Source organism: Zonotrichia leucophrys, chromosome 19, assembly GCF_028769735.1.
Source record: "Zonotrichia leucophrys gambelii isolate GWCS_2022_RI chromosome 19, RI_Zleu_2.0, whole genome shotgun sequence".
NCBI lineage: Eukaryota > Metazoa > Chordata > Aves > Passeriformes > Passerellidae > Zonotrichia > Zonotrichia leucophrys.
In genome coordinates, this window is record NC_088188.1 from 895,192 (window position 1) to 916,163 (window position 20,972).

The window sequence follows — 20,972 nt, forward strand, 5'->3', positions numbered from 1 at the left end:
CCACCACGGAACTGTCACCTTGTCACCGCGGCACTGGCAACTGCCACCGGCCACAAACCTCCTGCTCAGCATGGCCCAGCCCCCTCCCCAACACTGCTGCATGGAACAGCTTCATTAACAACTGATTAATGAGCTCCAGGAAGGGGCCAGAGAAGCATTCCAGCTTTGTCTCCCATTGTCATGGCAGTGGCAGCTGTCAGGGATCATTCTGAGCCCCGCTTGGAACAGGGCAAACACATGTGCCTGTGTACCCAAACACACCAGCAGTGCTCTCCTGGAAGCTGCCAACTTATTTAAATGCCCACCTATCTGAAAATTCCAGTTCATTAGCCAGGAAATGGTTGTGCAGAGAGTTATGGTCTTGTTGGAAGGGGCAAAGACAAACCACTTACCAATCCTGAGCTTTATTCTGATGCTCACCATATGTTCTTGCTGAACTACAAACATAACAAGAAATGCCAGCATGTATCTTTATTTGTCCATAAATAAACTCAAGCTCCCTCTACCAGAGAAAATCCTTAATGTTTGGATTTGCAGAAAAAGACTTTATAAAGAAATTGCCTTCCTAGCACCAAGCTCATGAATCAGCTTAGATTCAGTTCTGGAACTCCAGATCTTTAACCTGCTGCCATGCTGTTGTGCTCAAGGTGTTAAACACAGCAAACCAAGAAATTAAAGAATTGTGAAATCAGGTATTACTGACACAATATCCTCTGAGGCTCTTGCTCAGCATCTTATTTGCCTATTTATGAATTGCATGTTAGTGCTAATTTCCAGTGACAAGCTAAATATCAACATGATCATCTTCAGTGCTTCCCAAAGTTGGAGAGAGGGGCACACGAAGGCAGCAGCCCAGGGTGGTACCCAGGGGAGCTGCCTGTGCACACAGAGCTCTCCACAGCGAGCCCTGTCTGCATGGCACATCCAGTCACTGCACCCCTGCATTCCCTAGGCAGCACTTAAACCCCTGGGAGCAAACAAAAGCATTTTAAAATGGATAGAGTGGTTCAAGAATCTCTGTTTCACCTGCCCTCAGCAAAACTCAGGCTCTAGAGAGGAAGAGCCTCCCAAAATACTGCTGAAGGAATTGATCCCAGCCTTGCACGAGTGCACACAAATTGGCTGCTGCAGAAATGCACTCCCAAGGGGCAGCCTTGCACTGAGGCTCCAGCCCTGCAGCCACCTCACATGCCAAACCTCCCCTCCTCCAGCTGATCTCCCTGATGAAATTCCATGAAATTCACAATGAGTTAAAGGTGCAGAGGAAAGGTCAGCAGCACAAACCCAGCTCTGTTTAACTGTCACAGAAGGGGGGAGTCTCTGGAAGGCCACCAAAGAGCACCAAGCTCAGCTGGGAGAGACCTCCCTGGCTGGCCCACAGCTCCTCACCTGCTGCCTGCTATCTGCATGCAAACAGGAATGCCATATTAAAGGCTCCTCAAATTCCTGCTGATTTAGCTTTAAGTCACTGAACCATATCTGCCTTGCCTGGTGGTTTGTATTTTTAGTATCTCCTTCCCCCATTGTTGTCCTCTCTTCCCCTTTTCTTTGCAATACCCCAGTTCAACTTTAAATCATTTGTTTAACACAGCTGCAGCAAGATTTAACAGAATTAGCAAGAACTATATCCCATGCCTCAGGAGCTGGCTGGTAATTCTGTGCATGGATTAGAGAGCAGCAAAAAAAAGGACAGAGGATAAAGGACAGCTGCCAGAATTGTTCTGTTACACTAAAAAGCAAAGGGGCACACACAAACAATTCCTGCTGGGAATTACTGTCCAACAAAAGCCTGTCTGGCTCCATGGCCAGAGGCCACCACTGCCTGTTTGAGATTCATTTTATCATGTGAGAGCAGCAGCTCCCAAGCACAGGCTACTCCCTCAGCCTACAAAAGCATTGCCACAGCCAGGGATATCTCCTCTACCATTAACAAAAATAAGTATCTTATTTCTTTCTGTATCTATAATATATAAATAGATGATAATTTGTTTTTATTAATGTAGCTAAATATATTCTACAAATAAGTTATTTGGAGAACATCATCTCTATGTCAGCAAGTGCTGCTATAGCCAGTGAAGGAATTCTTTATGAATGGTCCTTTGAAGTACTTTAATTACCAAGTAGCCAATTGTGGAAGCCTAAGTCAGTTTTCACACTGCCGAGAGACTGATTTTTAGACATGATCCACACTGCACCTGTTTAGAAGTGAAAAATGCAACTTTCTTTTCTTAAGGTCCCTCTCCTCACATACAAAGCCACTCCTCAGTGACCAGTGCAACCTCCCACTCAACACTGACAACCTGAAGGTACAAACAATTGGCACCAAATCACTCAAACACTTTTCAACAGCAATGCTGAAACTGAAGCAAAGCCAGAGTAACCTCCTACCACACCCTAACTCAGTTCTTATTAGTGCAACTCTGACACAAAATCTTCTTACAGGCAAAGACATCTGTAAACCAAGCAAGTGTAAAATGACAAAAAAAACCCAACCCACACTGCATGGAAAAATCCCAAAGGATTAGTGTCAGAAAATGTTTGGCAGCAAGAGATTGGGAAAAACCATGAAGGCCTAACAGAAGAGTGGCTACACCAGTCACTGCAGGGCGGGTGTTGAAGCAGATCTGCTGCAGGAAGATTTTGTTATTCAAGCTTTTCATCTCCTTCCTCCACATCCTTCAGGCTGAGCACTTCCAGGGATCCTTTCCCTTTTGTCTCACTGCGGATCAGCTCGTCGATCTCCCTGAAGCAGCCTGGGTCAATAAGGCACACCTGCAATGTTCCACATTTCATCAATCAGCCAAGAATGTTTGCATTTCATCAGCCCTACCCAAGGCCTAGCATTCACTTTCATTAAAACAATCCTAGTTAGTTACTGAGGAGGACTCTGAAGAGTTGACAAACTCTGTCTGGCAGCAAACTTTCCACAGAGTTCCAGTTGCCCATGCTGGACATGGCTTTTGCCAGTTGGGATTGCTGGACTCTAATCTGTTTGCATGAAGATTTTAATACCAAATTTTGCTTTACCACCACCAACTTAAAAAAAAAAAAAAAATTAGCCACCCTTAAAATCTAGACAGAAGTCACCCAAATAAGTAACAATAATATTTCACATACAGGAGAGACTTATCAGTGTTGCATGATCATCACTGCTAAGGGGAATTGCACAGTGCACTCCTCAGTGTGGAGCAGCAACCTCTGGATGCCAAAGGCTGCTTCCATGCCCACATCACTAGGATTGTGTGAAATTAAAAATTCCCAACCACTGCTCTCATTCAGGATCTTGGGTAAGCCTTCAGTTCATCTAAACAGCTTCCATATATGAATTCATCTCCTAGTAAAATACACATGTGTAGTTCAAATCAAACCTGAACCCCAGGGACTGCTTTTTGCTTACCATTTCCAGCTGTTCCTGGAAGTCTTCACTCTCAGTAACTTTAATCAGTGGCTTCAGCTTCTCTTTCAGTTTCTTGCCCTCTTTTGCTGGCAAGATAAATCTCAGCCTCATGTGAGCACGTTCAATCTGCATGGTCTCCTTCAGCTGCCTGATCACTTCCAGGGCCTGTTGGACAAGAAAAAGACCACTAACCCAGCACCCAGATCCAAATCTCAAACCAGCTTCAGAGCCATCTCTCAGTGCTGGTCACTGCTGCTCTGCTGTCATGCTCTTTTGACACATGAACAAGAAAAGGCTGACTTGTTGTTTGTGACCACTTTGAACACTTAAAAGCTGTCTGAAATAAAATTAAATAGCTATACTGCAAAACACCACAAACCCCCATGGCTCAAATGCAAAACTGATATACTCCTCAATTAGCATAAATCATAAACCTTTTATTTCTGCTCTAAGTGTATCACTGTTGGCTTTTCTCCTTTCTTTCTCCCCTCCCTGAATTCTCAGCAAACAAATTGACAGAGTTGCAGGAGCTGCTTCTCTGCAGCACTCAGCTGCCAGATGGCTGAGTAATCCCTGTGCAGGCCTCAGATCCCAGCGCTCTGCTGATCCCTCTGTGATGAGACCCGAGGAATTGCACTGGATGGCAGCACCTCGGAGCAGGAGCTGCTCCTGCAGGAACCTCACCTGCTGCTTTGTGCTCTTGTTGGGTTTGACAGAGTAGTGGATGTCCTTCATGGCCCTCTCGATGAGGATGACAGTGTAGGGCCGCTTGGTCTCGGGGTTCACGCACTTGTCAGCCACGATGGTGGCGATGTCGCGGAACATCTGCTCCAGCTGCGTGTGCCGCTCCTTGTCCGACACCTGCAGCTCCCCTTTGGACAAAATCTGTTTTACCCACAGAAACCCGTTAGTGAACGTCCTGGATCTCAAGAGTGACAAGTTGGATTTGACAACTTTGAGTAACTTTGTTAAATTTGACAACTGCTGGAAAAGTTGGGTGAGATTTGAAGTGCAGAAAGCAATAATCAAATTAATAATGTGAATCATTTCAACAGACAGCATTGGAAAGGCTTCAGACAAAAAAACTCACCCCAGAAACACTAAACAGCAGCAAGAGAAGCACAGATTTCACAGAATATCTTAAGCTGGAAGGGACTCCTCAAGGACCACCCAGTCCAGCCCTGGCCCTGCACAGACACCCCAACAATCCCACCCTGGGCATCCCTGGAAGCTCTGGCAGCCTCAGGGCTGTGCCCATTCATTCCCTGGGCAGCCTGGGCAGTGCCAGTACCCTCTGGGGGAAGAACCTTTCCCAAAATCCAACCTGCCCTGGCACAGCTCCAGCCCCTCCCTGGGTGCTGTCCCTGTCCCCCAGAGCAGAGATGGGAGCTGTCCCTTGGGAGGAGCTGCAGACCCCAATGAGGTCTGACCTCAGTCTCCTCAGGCTGAACAGACCAAGTGTCCTCAGCTGCTCCTTGCGTGGCCCCTCCAGGCCCTTCACCTTCTTTGTAGCTCTCTTTGGACTCTGACAGCTTCAGATCTCTCTTATATTGTGGCACCCAAAATTGCCCCAGAGCAGAGTAGGACAATCCTCTCCCTGGCCCAGCTGTTGATACTGGGCCTGGTGACCCCAGGAGAGGGATGTCCCTCCTGGCTGCCAGGGCAATGCTGACTCAAGAGATTTACTGAAATCCTATCAACCACAGCAGGTCCATAGTTCATATCTCACCAGAAAGGACTAAGAAATTAGATCTGCTACTTACACCTAAGTGAGCTCTCCAAAGTAAGAAACTGTCCCCTTCTTTTCTCTGCATTCTTAATAATTTATCTTATGTGAGGAACTCTTCAGTGCTGGCTGTGTCCAGACACATCAGTGCATGCAAGTTGTGTGTTAGAATTCTTTCCAGCCACATGCATATGCCAAATTTAAAACTATAAAACAGAGCTACAGCTCCTTTTTATCCATTTCTTAACAACCAACCCTTTCACCTATGGCAGCATTCTAGAAACACCCTTCAGTACAAATCAACCTAACTTCGTGACTAAATCTTCTCACAACTTTTATAAAGCAAAGTGTGTGAAACCTACCATCTTACAGATTTCTGTCTGGTCATCTGTTCCAAATGCTTTAACCAGATCTTCCTTCTTTGCCACCTGGCCTTTGGAGACATTGACAAACACTGTGTGTGTCTGCAGGACCTCGTCGAGATCTTTCTCCCTAGAGATTAAGACAAATGTAGAAAACTCAGAATAATCCCAGAATGATGCCAGTGCCATGGTCAGGGACACCTCCCACTGTCCCAGGTGCTCCCAGCCCTGTCCAGCCTGGCCTTGGGCACTGCCAGGGATCCAGGGGCAGCCCCAGCTGCTCTGGGCACCCTGTGCCAGGGCCTGCCCACCCTCACAGGGAGCAATTCCTCATTCCAAACATCCCATCTATCCATCCCTGCCCTCTGTCACAGTGAAACACTGCCCCTCGTCGGGGCACTCCGTGCCTTGCCCAAGCCCCTCTCCAGCAAAGCAGCAATACCAGCTGCGTTCAGCGAGGAGAGAGAGAGCTCCCGCTGCCCCGGGCTGACTCAGCACAGCTGGAACCTTCCAGCACAGCGCTGTCGCTGCCCAGGCACGGGCACGGCGCTCCCGTTACCGGCCCCGCGCCTCCTCCCGGGGTCAGACCGGGGCCCGGGGCCGCGCACGATCCCCGGCCCCGCAGCCGGGTGCCGGCTCCCGGGTCACTGCCGACCCCCCTCCCACACCCCGGGCCCTTCCCGGTCCTCACACGGGCTCCCCTCCCGCGCCACTACCGAGTCCCCACACGGGGTGCCGGGTACGATCCCCTCACACCCGGGTCCCCACACGCACGGGCCCTTCCCCGGGCCCCACGCCGGGCCCGAGCCGCCTCCCCGCCGGCTCCCCGGGCACTCACGCTCCGCTGCGCCAGCCCATGACCTTGTTGCGGTAACAGGCGATCTCGAAGCGCTTCCCGGCGCGCCGTGCCCGCACCACGGCCACATTGGTGAGGCGGATCTGGTTGGTGGGGGTGAAGATGGACATGGCGGCGGCCGCCCGCTCCGCCCCCGGCCCGGCCCGGCAGTGAATGGCGGCACGGGCGGAAGGGGCGGGAGCGGCGCATGGCGGCCTGAGGGGAGCCGGGAGGGGAGCGGGTCAGTGACGGCGTGATGGCTGAATGTGGGAGGGAGAGAGAGCCGTGATGGGGGGAACACAATAACCGTGTCCGTGGGGTAATAACTGTGATAAATGTGTCCGGGGAGGTGGTAACTGTGACGGGGATATAATAACCATGCTTGTGGGGTAATAACTGTGTGTGGGCTGATAACCGAGTTTGTGGGATAATCGTGTGTGTATGGGCTAATAACGGAGTTTGTGGGTTAATAGTGTGTGTATGGGCTAATAACCGAGTTTTTGGGATAATAACTATGTGTATGGGCTGGTAGCCGAGTTTGTGGGTTAATAGCGTGTGTAAGGGCTAATAACGGAGTTTGTGGGATAATAGTGTGTGTACGGGCTAATATCCGAGTTTGTGGGATAATAGTGTGTGTACGGGGTAATAACTGAATAATAGTGCGTGTATGGGCTGATAACCATGAGGAGATAGAACAGCCGTGTGTGTGAGTGGTTGTAACTGTGATCGGGTGCTGTGGAGGGAGATGAGGGCAATGACCCTGGGGGTTTTATTAACCATGAGTGGTGTACGGGGGTAGGAACTCTGAGGTGAGGGGTGTTTAATAACTGAGAAGGTGTGGGATGATAACCCTGAGAGGCAGGGGAAGGTGGGGTAAAACCGTGGAGTATTTGGGGGAAAGAGGGGCATTAACCATGAGAGGAGGAATACCATGAGGGGGTGTGTGTGTTTGTGGGGTGATAACCATTAGGGGTTGTGTAAGGGATAATAGCGAGCCTGTTTTGAAGCTAAAATTCTCTTCAATATATGTAGCATCTGTTGCATTTGAGGAAGTTGTATAGAGGTTAAGGGAATCCCTATAGCTGGTTTGGGTAAAACTGGGAACACTGGGCAAGTGCTCTTGGCTTTTCTCTATTGTGAGTCTCGGTGTTGTTGCTGGAGGGCTGAAGGGCAGCCCCTTAAGCCTTGGCTCTGGTAATGAGCACCAGCCTGTATAAGTTTCCAGCCTCTTGGAAATACTTGCACTCTGTGCTCTCAACTGATATCTGCAAAAACAAGATCCAAGCTGCAGATGACAGTAGAAGGGTGTTAGCTGTGTTCCTCAGTCAATAAATATCACAAACCAGCCCTTTTGGAATGCCTGAATATTCCATATGAAATAGATATTCACAGACACCCTGCAGGTGTATTCCTGACTGTGCCCTGAATGTTCTGAACCAACATGAAACATCTCAGTGCTTCCAAATCAAGCTTCACTTGCATCATAAAATTCTGTGAAAGTGTTTCCAATTGAATCTGTGTTTCAGTCTGCCCTTGAAGCTCTGTTTGTAACCAGTGTGACATCAAATGTCTGTAAGCAAGGGTTGTGTTCAGCAGAAAGTTCTGTGCAGGTGATTTCCTCCTTGGACTGGAGCTTTCTCATTCCAGAGAACTGCATTTGTTGGGTTTGTGTAAAACTAAAGCCAGTATGATCCAGTGGATGTTTCACGAGGACTTTTTCCTTTCAGGCACTTGGACAGCACAAGTATTTCCTGCTTTCCCTTGTAACAGAGCTGCCCTAGAAGGGAAGAGCCCAGAGTTTCCCTCTGACAGTATGGAATGCTAGCTTGGAGCTCATCTGACACACCTGAGGAGGTAAAGGCTTCTTTATTCAATTTTAATGCCTTGTCTTTAGCCAGATGCTGTTTTCTGCAAAGCCTGGGCAATGGCTGATAATGTGAGGCTGTGGGTACTGTGGGATTGTTTTGTGTGTGCTCATTCCATACTCACTCTGTAGGAACCTGTGACATTCCAGATTTAGATGTCTCAATGGATATGTGGAGCTACTTCCATACTTGCCTGGTGTCCATATGGCTGCACAGACTGTACATCTATTCTGCTGTTGCTCTTGGGATCAGCCTTTGGATTGTCATTCACTTCACCACCACCAGAGCCAAAAAGAAGGTAACTGAGTCTGTCAGCACTTCTCTGAGAGACCCCAAAAACCTGGGTGGGAGTGAGAAGTTACTGGATAAAGGCACCTGCCATAGGCCTGTTGAGGGTGTTGCACATCCCAAATGCAGTTTGGTTATCTGGTTATGATCCTCAGCCTGGCTTGTTTGTGTCTGTGGGTCACTGAATGCTCTTGTTGCTGTGATGTTGGGGCAGAGCTCAGCAGGACACACCTCACACTGTTCCTGGGAGAATGTGTCCCCCTGGATTGCTCTGTCACTCCAGGTAAACCCCTCTGCCTGTGCCCAGGGTTTGCACCTTCATGTTTTCATGATGCTCGTGGCAGGGTTGGGCTGGTTTTGGGATGGGAGGGAATTAGGCCATTCAGGAGTTGAAAACCTCTTCCTGCAGGTGGGTAAAGATCTGCTGCAGGACGTGGGAGGTTCAGCTGGATCCTGCTGCCTCCTGGACAAGTGGGTTAGCATGGCTTGGTCAGGAGCACAGGTCCTGGTGTGTTTGTCTGGGTGTGAGGGGAACCAGAATGCTTTGACTGTTGCTGAGAGTGGCCCCAGGATTTGAGTTTTAAATGCTCTTGGTTTGACAGCCCTTGGAGAAGGGTGAGCAGTCCCGTGGGAGCCCCTCTGCCCCTGAGGGAACATCAGACAAACTGGGGAATGGATGTGCCCCCCGTCAGGCACAGAGGATCCATGTTGCTGGAGTGAAGATCTTCTATGGCTCTCAGACTGGCACAGCAAAGGTATCTGTACTTTTATTGCACATCTGTGAAATTGCTTTGAAATATTGTTGGGATCTGAGAACCTTGCTTGCCTTAAAACACTGCCCTGGGTACAGATCTGGGAGTTCATCAGTGCATTCATTAGCTTCTTACAATCATTGCCCAACATGCAAGATGAGTGAAAAATTAAATAAAAATAACAATTTTCTTCCTCCCTTTAAGCAAGGCATGCAGTAGAGATTGATTATAAACTAGAAGTTCACTCTTGCACTATAATTGTAATTTTCTAGCAAGACTTTATAGAGAGAAGTGCTGGGTTTGGTGCTTTCTCATGAAGAAATGTAATTTGTGTGTGTAACTGTGACATTATAATGTTGGAACTCTCAGCCAGTGTACTTTAACACAAACCATCTTTGCTTTAATGTGAGGAATGGCAGTGCCAGTGTCCAGGCCCCCTGTGTCATTATTCTTCCTGTGCTGGGAGAAGTCTCATGGCTGAGCACAGCAGGGCTCGTGGGGCTTGAAGTAATTGATACCTTCCAATGTTTCTTTGTTCAGAGATTTGCCAAAGCTCTGGCTGAAGCTGTTTTTTCCCTTAATTTGCCTGTGGAAGTCATTAACATGGAAGACTATGATCCAGAAGATGGTTTAGTGGAGGAGGTGGGTATGGCATAAACACCAGTAACAAGTACAAATTTTTCCTGGGGTTGTCAAGGCTATTTCCCTCTTGTATTTCTCTCCTGTTGTTCTGGAAATCCCCAAAGCTTTGTGTTGAATTGCTTCCCTACCTTTGCAAATGTAGCCCATCAGCCCTCAGCAGAAAATGTCTATATTTTGAGAATTTCAAAGCATCAGTTGGACATTTTGCTGTGACAGTGACTCTGCATGAGCCAGTTCTGTAACTCAGGGGTGAGCTGGGTGAGAGTGGCTGCCCCAGGTGCTCTGTACACCTGGGCAAGGTTCAGAACCAGAACAGCAAATTCTGCAGTGATGCCTCTGCAGCCTTTAGAGGCTTTTAAGATAGAAACTCCTTGTGAGATATAGTTATGTGTAGTAATCCTACATGGGTTTTTCCTGATGGGTTTTTCTTCTGTGATTATTGATAGTTGCTCCTTGAGAGTTTTAATTAATCCTAACAAAAAGTTTTGGTGGAAACTTCATGCTGGGAACTCCTTCAGGTGTCAGTATGAATTGCCAGCATTTGATACTGCCCCTAAGACACCTGTAAATGTGAGGTTGAGGAGTCTGAAATATTTATCCATGGGGCACTTCCCTGATGAAGGAGTTGGGTCAGGAAGCTGCTGATGGGGCTGGATGTCCAGGTTTGCTCTGTCACTGTGTCCCTGTTCAGCCTGACCTCTCTCTGCTAATTTAAGGTGCTGTGCAGATTGTTCAGCCCCCTTGGGATTGTCACCTGCACCATGCCACCCCAGCACCCCAGCCTTGTCTTTTGATTTCTCCCAGCTGCCTGGCTGTTGTAACTCTTTGCTTTAGAAGAAGGTTCTGGAAAATGCAGTGATTTGTTTATTTCCCCTTCTGTCCTGTTTGTGTGAGCAGACAAGCAGCAGGAACATCTGTGTGTTCCTGGTGGCCACCTACACCGAGGGGCAGCCCCCAGAGAGTGCAGTGTGGTTCTGCAAGTGGCTGGAAGAGGCAGCCAATGATTTCCGTGTTGGGAAGAGCTTCCTGCAGGGCCTGAGATACGCCGTGTTCGGGCTGGGCAACTCGGCCTACGTGGATAACTTCAACACAGTGAGTGTCCCTGCTTGGCCTCTGCTCCTCAGAGCTCAGCTGCATGCAGGGCATCCAGCCCCAATGAGCCTGCTGCTCTGGCTGGGATTGCAGCTGTTGTGCTGACTGGGTGAGGTGCTGGGTTTAGGGCATGGGCAGAATCTCAGAGCCACTGAGTTTGGGAAAAACCTCCAAGATCACTGAACCCACTGTGTGCCCCATGCCCACCTTGTCCCCAGCCCACAGCTCTGAGTGCCACGTCCAGCCCTTCCCTGGGCACCTCCAGGGATGGGGACTCCAAACCTCCCTGGGCAGCTGTGCCAGTGCTGAGCCCCCTTTCCATGGGGAAATTCCTGCTGCTGTCCCCCCTGAGCTGCCCTGGCCCAGCCTGAGGCCGTTCCCTCTGCTCCTGTCCCTGTTCCCTGGAGCACAGCCCGACCCCCCGGCTGTGCCCTCCTGTCAGGAGCTGTGCAGAGCCACAAGGGCCCCCTGAGCCTCCTTTGCTCCAGGCTGAGCCCCTGCCCAGCTCCCTCAGCCCCTCCTGGGGCTCCAGGCCCTTCCCAGCTCCATTCCCTTCCCTGGACACCTCCAGCCCCTTGCTGTATTTCTTGGGGTGAGGGCCCCAAAACTGCCCCCAGCACTGGAGGTGCCTGAGCAGTGCCAGCACAGGGGACAGTCACTGCCCTGGTCCTGCTGCCACACCAGTGCTGCTACAAGCCAGTGCCATTGGCCTTGTTGGCCACCTGGGCAGTTCAGCTTTGAAGCAATTGGATTTCAAATGGGAAATGAGTCCCACAGGCACTGGAAGGTGTGGTAACACATTTGGTAAATCCTTACTGAGTTCATTTCCCAGCTTTGAAAGCTTTCTGCAGTCACCTGAGGGCACAGCACTGTAAACTCTTGCTCTTGCTGCCTTCTAAATGTGGCTCCTTGATATGATGTGAGTTTTCGCTTTATTCCCTGATGTGAGCTGTGTCAGAATCTCTGCCTGGTCGTTGTTCTCATCTCACACAGAAAATTGGCATCACTTGTCACAGGTTGTGTTCAGAGCTGGGGCTGTGTGTCACACATGACTGTTCTGACCAACAAGCACCACACAGAGCAGTCTGTTCCCAGAGCCCCTCCCTTCAGCCCAGGGGTGGCAGAGGGATTTCCCAATGCAGTCTGAGGGGCTGTGGTGCTGGTCAGGCTGCCATGGGTCTGTGCTGAGCCAGCACCTGAGAGGGACTCCCCAGGCCCCTGCCCTGCAGTGCTGTGCAGCTCTCTGGCTCTTCCCAGGGCTGATCTTTGCTTTTCTGGTTGGCTGCTTGCACTTGGCCCTGGTTTAATTTCCTTTCCAACCCTTGCTCCTGGCCTAGGTTGCAAGGAGGATGGACAGGTGGCTGTGGATGCTCAGTGCCAGCAGGATCATGGCTCGTGCTGAGGGGGACTGCAATGTGGCCCAGAGCAAGCACGGCAGCATTGAGGCTGACTTTGAGGCCTGGAAGGACAAATTCCTCACTCGGCTCAGGGCACTCTGCAGGGGGGAGAAGAAGCCCTGCAGGGGGAAGTGCAAGAAGGGGAAGTGCAAAACTCCAGGGAAGCAGAGCAAGGAGAACTCAGACCGTGAACATGGGACGTCAGAACAGGACGATACTGAGGTACAGCCAAAATCCTTGAGGCCTTATTTTATTGGGAGCACTGTTTGACTTCTCCCCTTCTTCCTGCAGTCCAGAGGGCTGCTGTGGGAGCCTGGTACTTGTTCTGGAGCAGGGGGAGAGGAGAGCTGAGATCCCATGGCAATAACAAGTAGAACGAGCCATCTGAAAGAAGGACCAAAGAGTTAGTGATGGAGCCAGGCTTGATGGCATTTGTGTGATGAGGGAGTCCTGCTCCTGGCTGGGGACAGATGCTCCAGGGAGCCAGGCTGTGTTCTCAGCAGAGCCTTTGTCCCAAGGCCAAGGGGACCCTTCAGTTCCCTGTGAGTTATTAACCTGCTTCTACTTCAACCCTGTGAAGCTCAGCTGCTCTGCCTGTATCCCGGGGTTTTCCAAAGGCAGCTGGGGTGTGTTACCTGAGCAAGTCCTGTATGTCCTTTGTGTGTGTCTGCCTGTAATCATTTCTCTCTTCTGGAGTGTTTATTGATTGCAGATTTTGACTAAGAAATCCTCTCTATTGCTCTCCAGTGCAAGACCCAGAGCTGCTGTGGCACTTTAATCCTCCCTCGAGCCATACACTGTGGGTTGGGAGTTATTGCTGGGTTGAATTTTATAGGAAAGTAAATGGTTCTTCTGGCTGGGTTTGGGAGTGCTGGCTGCTGCAGAGCAGGAGGAATAAATCTCACTGTCTGCAAGGCACTTGGGTTTAAAGGGGTTCAGGGTTCCATATCCATCCTACAGGTTTTTGGTAGGCTATTGCTTGTTTTGAGTGGTCTTTACTGATGAGCAGAGCTCATTTCACTGGTTAGCTTAGTCTTACATTTAACAGTGAGATGAATGCTTTATTTTTTTCCCCTGCTCTCTCCCACAGGGAGAAGAAATGTTTGAAACCCCTAGTGAGGAGGAAGCTGGAGACACAAATTCTGTCATTGATGTTGAAGATCTTGGCAATATCATGGGCCACATGAAGAAAGCAAAGGTACTGCTGTTAAAGGGGGCATGGAATGGTCAGGTCTTGTTCACTGAGCAGCTGGATTGATTAAAACATAACTGGCTGGATTTGAATCTGTGGGGTTTGGTTAGAGGGAAAGTAAAACATGAGCCATTGAAGAACCTGGCCCCAAAAAGAACATCTTTGAAGGAGTGTTGGATGTAGTCACAGACTGACTGTAGCTTGCTCCCCAAGCAAATGCTGCACTGATAACCTGGGACTTCCAGTCTGAGGGAAGATCTGCTTGCAGAGCTAGCTCTGCATCTGGCTGCAAATCTCTGCACTGAGATTCCCAGTGCAGTGGCTGAACACAGGTCCTGTTCCTGTAGTGCCCGTGGGTTGTCACTGAAATGCAGGTGTGAGGGAGGACAGGGGCAGAGCTGCAGGTGCAGCAGGAACACCCAGCTTGCCTTGCTCACTGCTGCCCTAGGGTGAGGTCTGTGCTTCAGACCCTGGGCCTGTCACACAGCCCCAGCTCCTGCTCCATCTTGCTGGGTGTGTTCCCAGTGCTTCTCTTGGTGTCCCTTTCCTGTGCTCAGTCTGAGCTGGGATGTGTCACACTCACCTCACTCACACCAAGCCCTGGGGACAGGGAGCAGCTGCAGGGCCTTGCTGTGCTGCCCAGTCTTTGCTGGCTGAGCAGTTGCTGGTCAGGGTGGCCTGTGGTGTGCTCTGAGCCCATCTGCTGACTCCCTTTGCTCTCAGTGCCCTTTGCTGTCATTGTGCACCCTTGAGCTGCTGGCCATGCCCTTCTCACCAAGCTGACTCTGTAATGACACACGTGGTGTGTTCCTAACCCTGGGTGTGTCTGCACTGTGGGGTTTTCACAGCTCTTTCCCAACATGGGGCCCTGGCACAGGGTGCCCAGAGCAGCTGTGGCTGCCCTGGATCCCTGGCAGGCCAGGCTGGATGGGGTTGGAGCAGCCTGGGGCAGTGAAGGTGTCCCTGCCTGTGGAATGAGATGGTCTCAGGTCCCTGCCAGCCCAAACTGTTCTGTGACTGTGTGAAAATCCAGCAATGTCCTCGGTGCTGTGAGCTGAGGTGGCACTGCTGGGCTCCCTGGAGGCAGGCTGTGCTCACAGGAGGGTGCTTGCAGAGCAGGAGCTTACAAGGGGAGCCTGGGGATCTCTGTTGGTGCCCTCAGGGAGGGGAAGGAGGTGAATCCAACGCTGCTGTTCGTAGGCAGCTCTGTGAGGAGAGCAGCCCCCGTGATGGGGCAAGGCTGTCAGAGGGATTGCTTGTGCACTGCAGCTCGTCAGGGAGGGCTGGGCAGCCTCTGGCTTCCCTTCGGAGGGAGAAAGGACCGCAGTTCCTCGTGGAGAGCATTAACACTGTTCTGTCTCCTCTCTCCTGCGCTCGCCACTAGAGGTCAGCGGCCCAAAGGGAGCGGGGTGCCGCGGCAGCTCCGGGGCCGTGGTGACAGCACTGGCACCGGCACCGTGGTGAAGAACTGGCACTGAGCTTTCCCTGACTGACAGAATATAGCAGCATCGTGATCGAGGAGCAGTGTAACCCGGGAAAAGCACGTATCATAGGCCAGTTTACAAATAAAATGTGAGCACAGCAATAAAATACTTTCTGCTGTTCACTGGCAGAAATCAGTGCTGAGGTCAGTGTGGTGTGGGTTTGTACACAGGCAGGGAAAGTTCACTGCTGGCTGTGCCTTGGCTGAGGCAGGAGCCAAACTGATTTATCTTCAGCCTTCCTGGTGCTCTGCTGGAGCAGGGAGAGTGTTGGCTGTGCTTGTGTTCTGCAGTAACTGTGACTCAGGGTGCTGTGGCCCAAGTGCCACCCTGGTCAGAGGGGCAGCTGCTGCCTGGGCACAGACACTCACCTGGGGCTGGAAGCTGCAGGTGTTGATCCTTTGGGCCTTTTCCTTGGAGGAGCTGGCAGGGCTGTTCTGCTGTGAGAGTTGAACTCTGCTCTCCTGCAGAGGATCAAATCTTGAGGGAGCAAGTGTTGGTGTGGGCCTGGGAGCTCACTCTGAGTGTGCATAAGGGCTCCTCTGTTGAAGTCCCATCCCCTTTGTAGGCTCTGAGAGGTTTCCTGTACCAGGTGAGTCGTTCTGCCTTTGGCCATTTTAGCCATTTTCCTCTCATGGCATGCTGGGCTGTGTAAAGTGGATGTGACACTCTTGGTTTCTCTGACCTGACCTGTTGTCCTGCAGGACTCCTTGCCCACACAGCCAAGTGCTCTGGGATCTGAACTGCTCACACACAGGTGAAAAAGTCTGAGAGGAACTTTGGTATCTGAAGGGTTATGTCACAGACAATTCTTCCTCCTCAGAGTTCCTTGGGTCTGGAATGTGCCTGACACTTCCCAGCAGGAGTTCAATGTGTGTCATTGTTGGGTATTCACCCCTCTGCCTATGGGATGTGGAGCAGCAGGTTCTGCCTTGTGCATTGTAGTTAATTTGAAATTGTTTTGGGTCCAACTTTCATCTCTTGTGCATGGATTGGCTCTTGTGAGGCTCACCAGCAGGTAAGGCAGGCACAGATAGTCAGAATTCCTTATTGTCCTGCCTTTTCTGGGATGAGGCTGTGGGGGATCTAATAAATCCTTGCTCACATCTCTGCTGGTCATCTTCATTTCATTTTGCATCTCTTTTTTGCTGTTTGCCTTGACAGAAATCAAGGCTGAGATTTGTTTTACAGCTTTGCCCCCGCCCCCCCATATTCTGCAGGTTTGTAAGGTGCTGTCAGGGGGCTTGAAGCAGGTGCTGGATTCCTGCAGCCACTCGGACCAGGCAGATGGATTCAGGAGTTCCAGGGCAATGCCACAACCTCTCTGCCAGGTTGAATTGTAGCTGTTACAGACTGAGCTAGAGCAGAGATGGATTTTTGAAGAGCTGCTGAGTGTGAAGTTTCACAGTTCATGGTGATGGTGCCTTCTGCACACTGAGTGTGAGCCCAAACTGACACAGGGTTGGGTAGATATTGGTAATATATTCAACTATATTAACTGGTAGCTGATCCAACAGCAAATTCTATGTGAGTTTACCAACTCTCATAATATGTGCTGATGGTTTTTAATGCCTTTAAGAATGAGGTGGACTTTGGAGTTTTGCAGTTGTGGCAGACTTTGCCTTTCCTGCAGAGTTCTTCCCTGATGTGGATTTGTCAGGGAAAGTGAACTCTGAGGGTGTTGGTGGCCTGCAAGGTGCCATTAATCACAGGGACACCAGTTCTTAGTGTGGATTATCTCCCCCAGCTGGGAGATCAGCTGGAAGCACAGATCCATCTACACTCATTCCCAGGGAATGGAATAACTTTATTAACCTTCACATTTCTAAACTTCAGCCATGAATAATAGCAATAATAATGTCCTGATTCCTTGTTTGATGGGTTTGGAAGCAATCAAAGGAGCATATTTGCTGATGCAATTTTGAGATGAATGCTCATGTTTTCTACAACAAGCAGTGTAATGATGCTGACAGGCTATTTGCAATGTAAAGAGAGAGGGGTTTATAGGAACACACTGAGAGTTTCCAGGAGCCAAACTCTGCCCCAGAGTGTTCAGTTTGTGTCCCTCTGTGTCCCCTGGTCCCTGAAAAGTCACCCTGGGTTGGCCAGTGTGAATCTCAGGAGCCTGGGGCTGCTGTGGGAGCCCAAACCTTGCAGCCCTGGGGGAGGGAACTCCTGAGGGAGCTGGGTTGGTTGGGGTGGGACAGTGGGCAGTGGGGTATTTAAGGCCTAAGGTTTACACACCAAGGCTCATGTGCAACTTTGTGCTACAGCTAGGAACTTTTTAAAGGAGGAAGAAATAATCAGTGATGTGTTAATCAAATGGAACAAAATTTGAATATGTAACTTTCAGTTAAAACTGATGTGGACAGATCCAAAAGCTTCAGCTTTTAATGGGTGAAGGATTCCTTTATGAAAAATGTGCCCTTATCTGCAGCAGCTGCTCTGGGCCAGATTCTGACCTGTGCTGCTCTGGCTCAGAATTCAGTGAGAGTCTCCATTTTAAAATGAGCTTTAAGAAATTAAATTTAAACTTCTTGGGGACTACTTCTGTCGTTAACAGCAGGGTTTGCCATAGGGACACTTCACCCTTCTCCTTCCCTGGGTTCAAGTCTTTTTTCTCTAAACCCTGGCTAATGGAAAGGATTACAACTGCTAAACAGAATTACAAGAGATCTTGAGGCATTTTCTGAGGAAGGCTTGTGAGTGATAAAATGGAAAAAAGAACCCCAAAATAACTTTAATGTAACCTTTGTCTGGATGTGCAGTCTGCAGGCTCTGACATGTGATGTGCAGTGACTTCCTTGGTAAAGGCATTTGAGAGCTCTCAGTGTTTATTTGCAGCCTTTTCCTGACCACAGGAAAAGGAGATGGTCAGGACTGACCCTGCAGCAGCCCAGCCCTCCTGCTCACCATTTCTCACCAACTTTGTGCTCCATTTCTCAGGTAGTTTTCTTTTTCTGTGCATTTTTAAAATTTCCTGCTTGTCTAAAGACAGATTTGAGCAGATTTCCTGAACTTCTACAAATCAAAGCAGCAGAGCCTCTCTGCTGTGGAGCCAGGCTGGAGAGCTGGGGGTGCTCACCTGGAGAGGGATCCATGGAGAGCTCAGAGCCCCTGGCAGGGCCTGAGGGGGCTCCAGGAGAGCTGGAGAGGGACTGGGGACAGGGGATGGAGGGACAGGACCCAGGGAATGGCTTCAAATGGACAGAGGGCAGGGCTGGATGGGATGTTGGGAATTAGGAATTGTTCCCTGTGAGGGTGGGCAGGCCCTGGCACAGGGTGCCCAGAGCAGCTGGGGCTGCCCCTGGATCCCTGGCAGTGCCCAAGGCCAGGCTGGACACTGGGACACCCTGGGACAGTGGGAGGTGTCCCTGCCATGGCAGGGGTGGCACTGGATGGGCTTTAAGGTCCCTTCCAACCCAAACCATTTCAGATTTCTGTGGTTTTTCACCACTTGAAAAATTGCCATTGAAATGAAATGTTCTTTTAGTCTTGAACTCATGGAAAAGAAAGAAATGGAGTGGAGAACTCTGTAAAGAGCCACTTGAAAAAGAAGCTGCAAAAGATGGCAGGAGTATGGAAGGATGTGTGCTGCCTGCTCTGTGTGAGAGAGCAGAAGAGACTGAATGGAAAATCTTACTGGTTTGAATTTGGGCATTTGAGACTCTTGTTAAACTGTGTTAACTGGGCTTCAGCTGGGATTTTTGTAGCACAGAAGAAAGAAATAAAATGTGAAAATATGGCTCAGTTTTCAAGTATAAGCAGTCCCTTTTGGGTGGACACAGACACATTGTTAGTTTTGACTCCTTTGGTGCTTTTGAAAATCAATCTTCTTCCTGGCTTGTCCAGGGAAGTCTCCCAAATCAAACAAGCTCTGGCAGAGTCCCTCAGCAGTGTGTGAGCTGGAGCTGTGCTTCAGCAGCACCTTGTAAAAGCTGCCCTACAGCAGAGCAGTGCTGCTGGAGCTCAGAGCAGCACTCTGAACCCCCCTGCAGCCCTGCAGATACACTGGAAAGTTTTGACCTGTGATGTTTCTTGTCCTTGAGGACTTGAATCTACAAGAAAATGATGTTGTTGGGATCATTTTTGCCTCTGCATTTCATGGAAGATGCTCAGGGCCCTTTCAGGCTGATGCACTCGGATGGCAGCATAAGCTCCTGTCACTGCTTGTCAGCAGGAGTTGGGGATTTAAATGCTGTAAATGTCCAGAAATCTCAGCACTGACTTCTCAGACAAAGGGAAATGGAAAATTCCCTCCATGAGGATGGAGCTGCAGGTCTGCTTGCCTTTGCTCAGGTGGGAGCTGCTGCCTCAGGATAGCACCAGGGACCTTCTGTATCCTACAGCATAGGGAGGGAGGGGGGGGTTCCACCTCCTCATTTAAAATTCACTGGGGTTTCTACTTCAGGAGGGAAAAGTCCTGATTCTGAATTTGGGGGTTTTTTTGTTTGTTTTTTGATACCAGTCAGAACTTAGGGACTTTCCCCATTTTGAAGGGAACCTACAAGGAGGATGGAGTGCCAGGACACAGGGAATGGCTCCCAGTGCCAGAGGGCAGGGCTGGATGGGATATTGGGAATGAGGAATTGTTCCCTGTGAGGGTGGGCAGGCCCTGGCACAGGTGCCCAGAGCAGCTGTGGCTGCCCCTGGATCCCTGGCAGTGCCCAAGGCCAGGCTGGGCAGGGCTGGGAGCACCTGGGAACGTGGGAGGTGTCCCTGCCATGGCAGGGGTGGGATGGGATGAGCTTTAGGGTCCCTCCTAATCCATTCCATGATTCTGTGACTTTAGGGCCATTTTTTGAGAGCACCTGGCCCAGTTTTCCCTTCTGGCCTGGGCAGCTGATGTTGTTTCACTCATGGCCAGGTTTCAGTCATTGCCCCGTTCCCCTCTCACTCCTTGTGCTGCTCCCAGCTCTCTGTGCTTCACTGGGCAGTGCTGGGGTGGGTGTGTAGCCTGTGATTATGCAGACTCTGGCAGGTGTTTTTAATAAGATTTTCTGTCTGTTGGGCAGTTTGCTGGTTCTCAGGTCTGTGTGCTGCAGGAGCTCCAGGCTGTCTGTGCTGGTGACTGACAGCAGTGGGAGCTGGGGTGCTGTGGGATTGATGGGGTTCATCCCTGGCTCAGCAAATTGCAGCTCTGTCTCTGCCTGTCACAGCTGAATTGTGACAGCCACAGCTGTGTTCCTGCAGGAGGACACTCCCCAGAGTGCACCCTCTGCTCCTGTGCTTGTCTTCAGGGCTGTCTGTGCAGTGGGCCCCCATCCCCATTTCCCCATGTGTTTCAGCCTTCCAAAAGGTTGTTTGTAAGGAAAGGAGTGCCATGCCTGTGGCAGCCTGGTGTCCCCCATGTCCCCATGTGGTTCCTGTCAGTGGTGCCCCTGCCAGAGCAGGCTGAGCAAGGGGAGGAGCTGCCAGCATTGCTGCCTGTCCTGCTGCCCCCGGGGCTTTGCTTCCAGAGCTCTGCTCTGTGAACTTTAACTCTGCTTCATGTCATTCATGAACTTTAACAGTTCATTCCCCAGCTCCTGGGGAAGTGTTGCTGATCCTTCTTGCTGCCAGGCAGCTTTTTCTGACAGCCTGGCCAGCGTTCCCTCAGTGCTGTTCTGTTAGGGCTGGCTCCAGCCCTGCTATCTTCCTGTTTGCTTAATGCTTGTGCTGTTCTTTTGGGAAAAGGTCCTGGAGCTTGTTAGATGGATGAGGCTGTAAATCTGGCAGGGCCAGGGCTTCCCTTTGTGTGACCACTGGGAGGTTAAGCAGGAAAGAAGTTCAGTCGTAATTGGGCGTAAATTATTTTCTGAGAGTAAAAGCTTTTGGGGGAGCTTTTTCACCCTGCCATGGCACATCAGTAAATAGAGCCACGAGGCTGAAAGTGCTAAATTCAGTTAATTTAGAGAATCATAGAATGGTTTGGGTTTGAAGGGGGACCTTAAAGCTCATCTT

At 50.3% G+C, this 20,972-nt stretch overlaps 2 protein-coding genes across 4 annotated transcripts in view; one reads left to right on the plus strand and one right to left on the minus strand.

The window, feature by feature from the left end:
* Window positions 1-456: 456 nt before the first annotated feature.
* Window positions 457-6,494, minus strand: SBDS (SBDS ribosome maturation factor). Its single transcript, XM_064729597.1, has 5 exons — window positions 6,324-6,494; window positions 5,486-5,615; window positions 4,082-4,282; window positions 3,398-3,562; window positions 457-2,772 (listed from the first exon to the last, which is right to left on the minus strand). The coding sequence occupies exons 1-5, from the start codon at window positions 6,449-6,451 to the stop codon at window positions 2,644-2,646; spliced, it is 753 nt and encodes a 250-aa protein (XP_064585667.1). The 5' UTR covers window positions 6,452-6,494; the 3' UTR covers window positions 457-2,643.
* A 17-nt stretch (window positions 6,495-6,511) lies between these two features.
* LOC135456008 (S-adenosyl-L-methionine-dependent tRNA 4-demethylwyosine synthase TYW1-like) overlaps window positions 6,512-20,972 on the plus strand; it is a 99,782-nt gene continuing 85,321 nt past the window's right edge. Inside the window, exons 1-8 of one of the 3 annotated variants that reach the window (XM_064729595.1) lie at window positions 6,512-6,561; window positions 8,048-8,174; window positions 8,317-8,483; window positions 9,076-9,228; window positions 9,766-9,867; window positions 10,765-10,959; window positions 12,297-12,578; window positions 13,447-13,554. In XM_064729595.1, the coding sequence (XP_064585665.1) occupies window positions 8,349-8,483; window positions 9,076-9,228; window positions 9,766-9,867; window positions 10,765-10,959; window positions 12,297-12,578; window positions 13,447-13,554 (975 nt within the window). In that variant the 5' untranslated portion in view covers window positions 6,512-6,561; window positions 8,048-8,174; window positions 8,317-8,348. The other 2 variants (XM_064729594.1, XM_064729596.1) reach the window with 2 other exon arrangements.

Coding starts and splice junctions, on each gene's coding strand:
- SBDS (XM_064729597.1), bottom strand. CDS start 6,451: ATGTCCATCTTCACCCCCACCAACCAGATCCGCCTCACCAATGTGGCC. Junction 5,616..6,323: donor ATGGGCTGGCGCAGCGGAGC/GTGAGTGCCCGG, acceptor CTTAATCTCTAG/GGAGAAAGATCTCGACGAGG. Junction 2,773..3,397: donor TCCAGGAACAGCTGGAAATG/GTAAGCAAAAAG, acceptor GGAACATTGCAG/GTGTGCCTTATTGACCCAGG.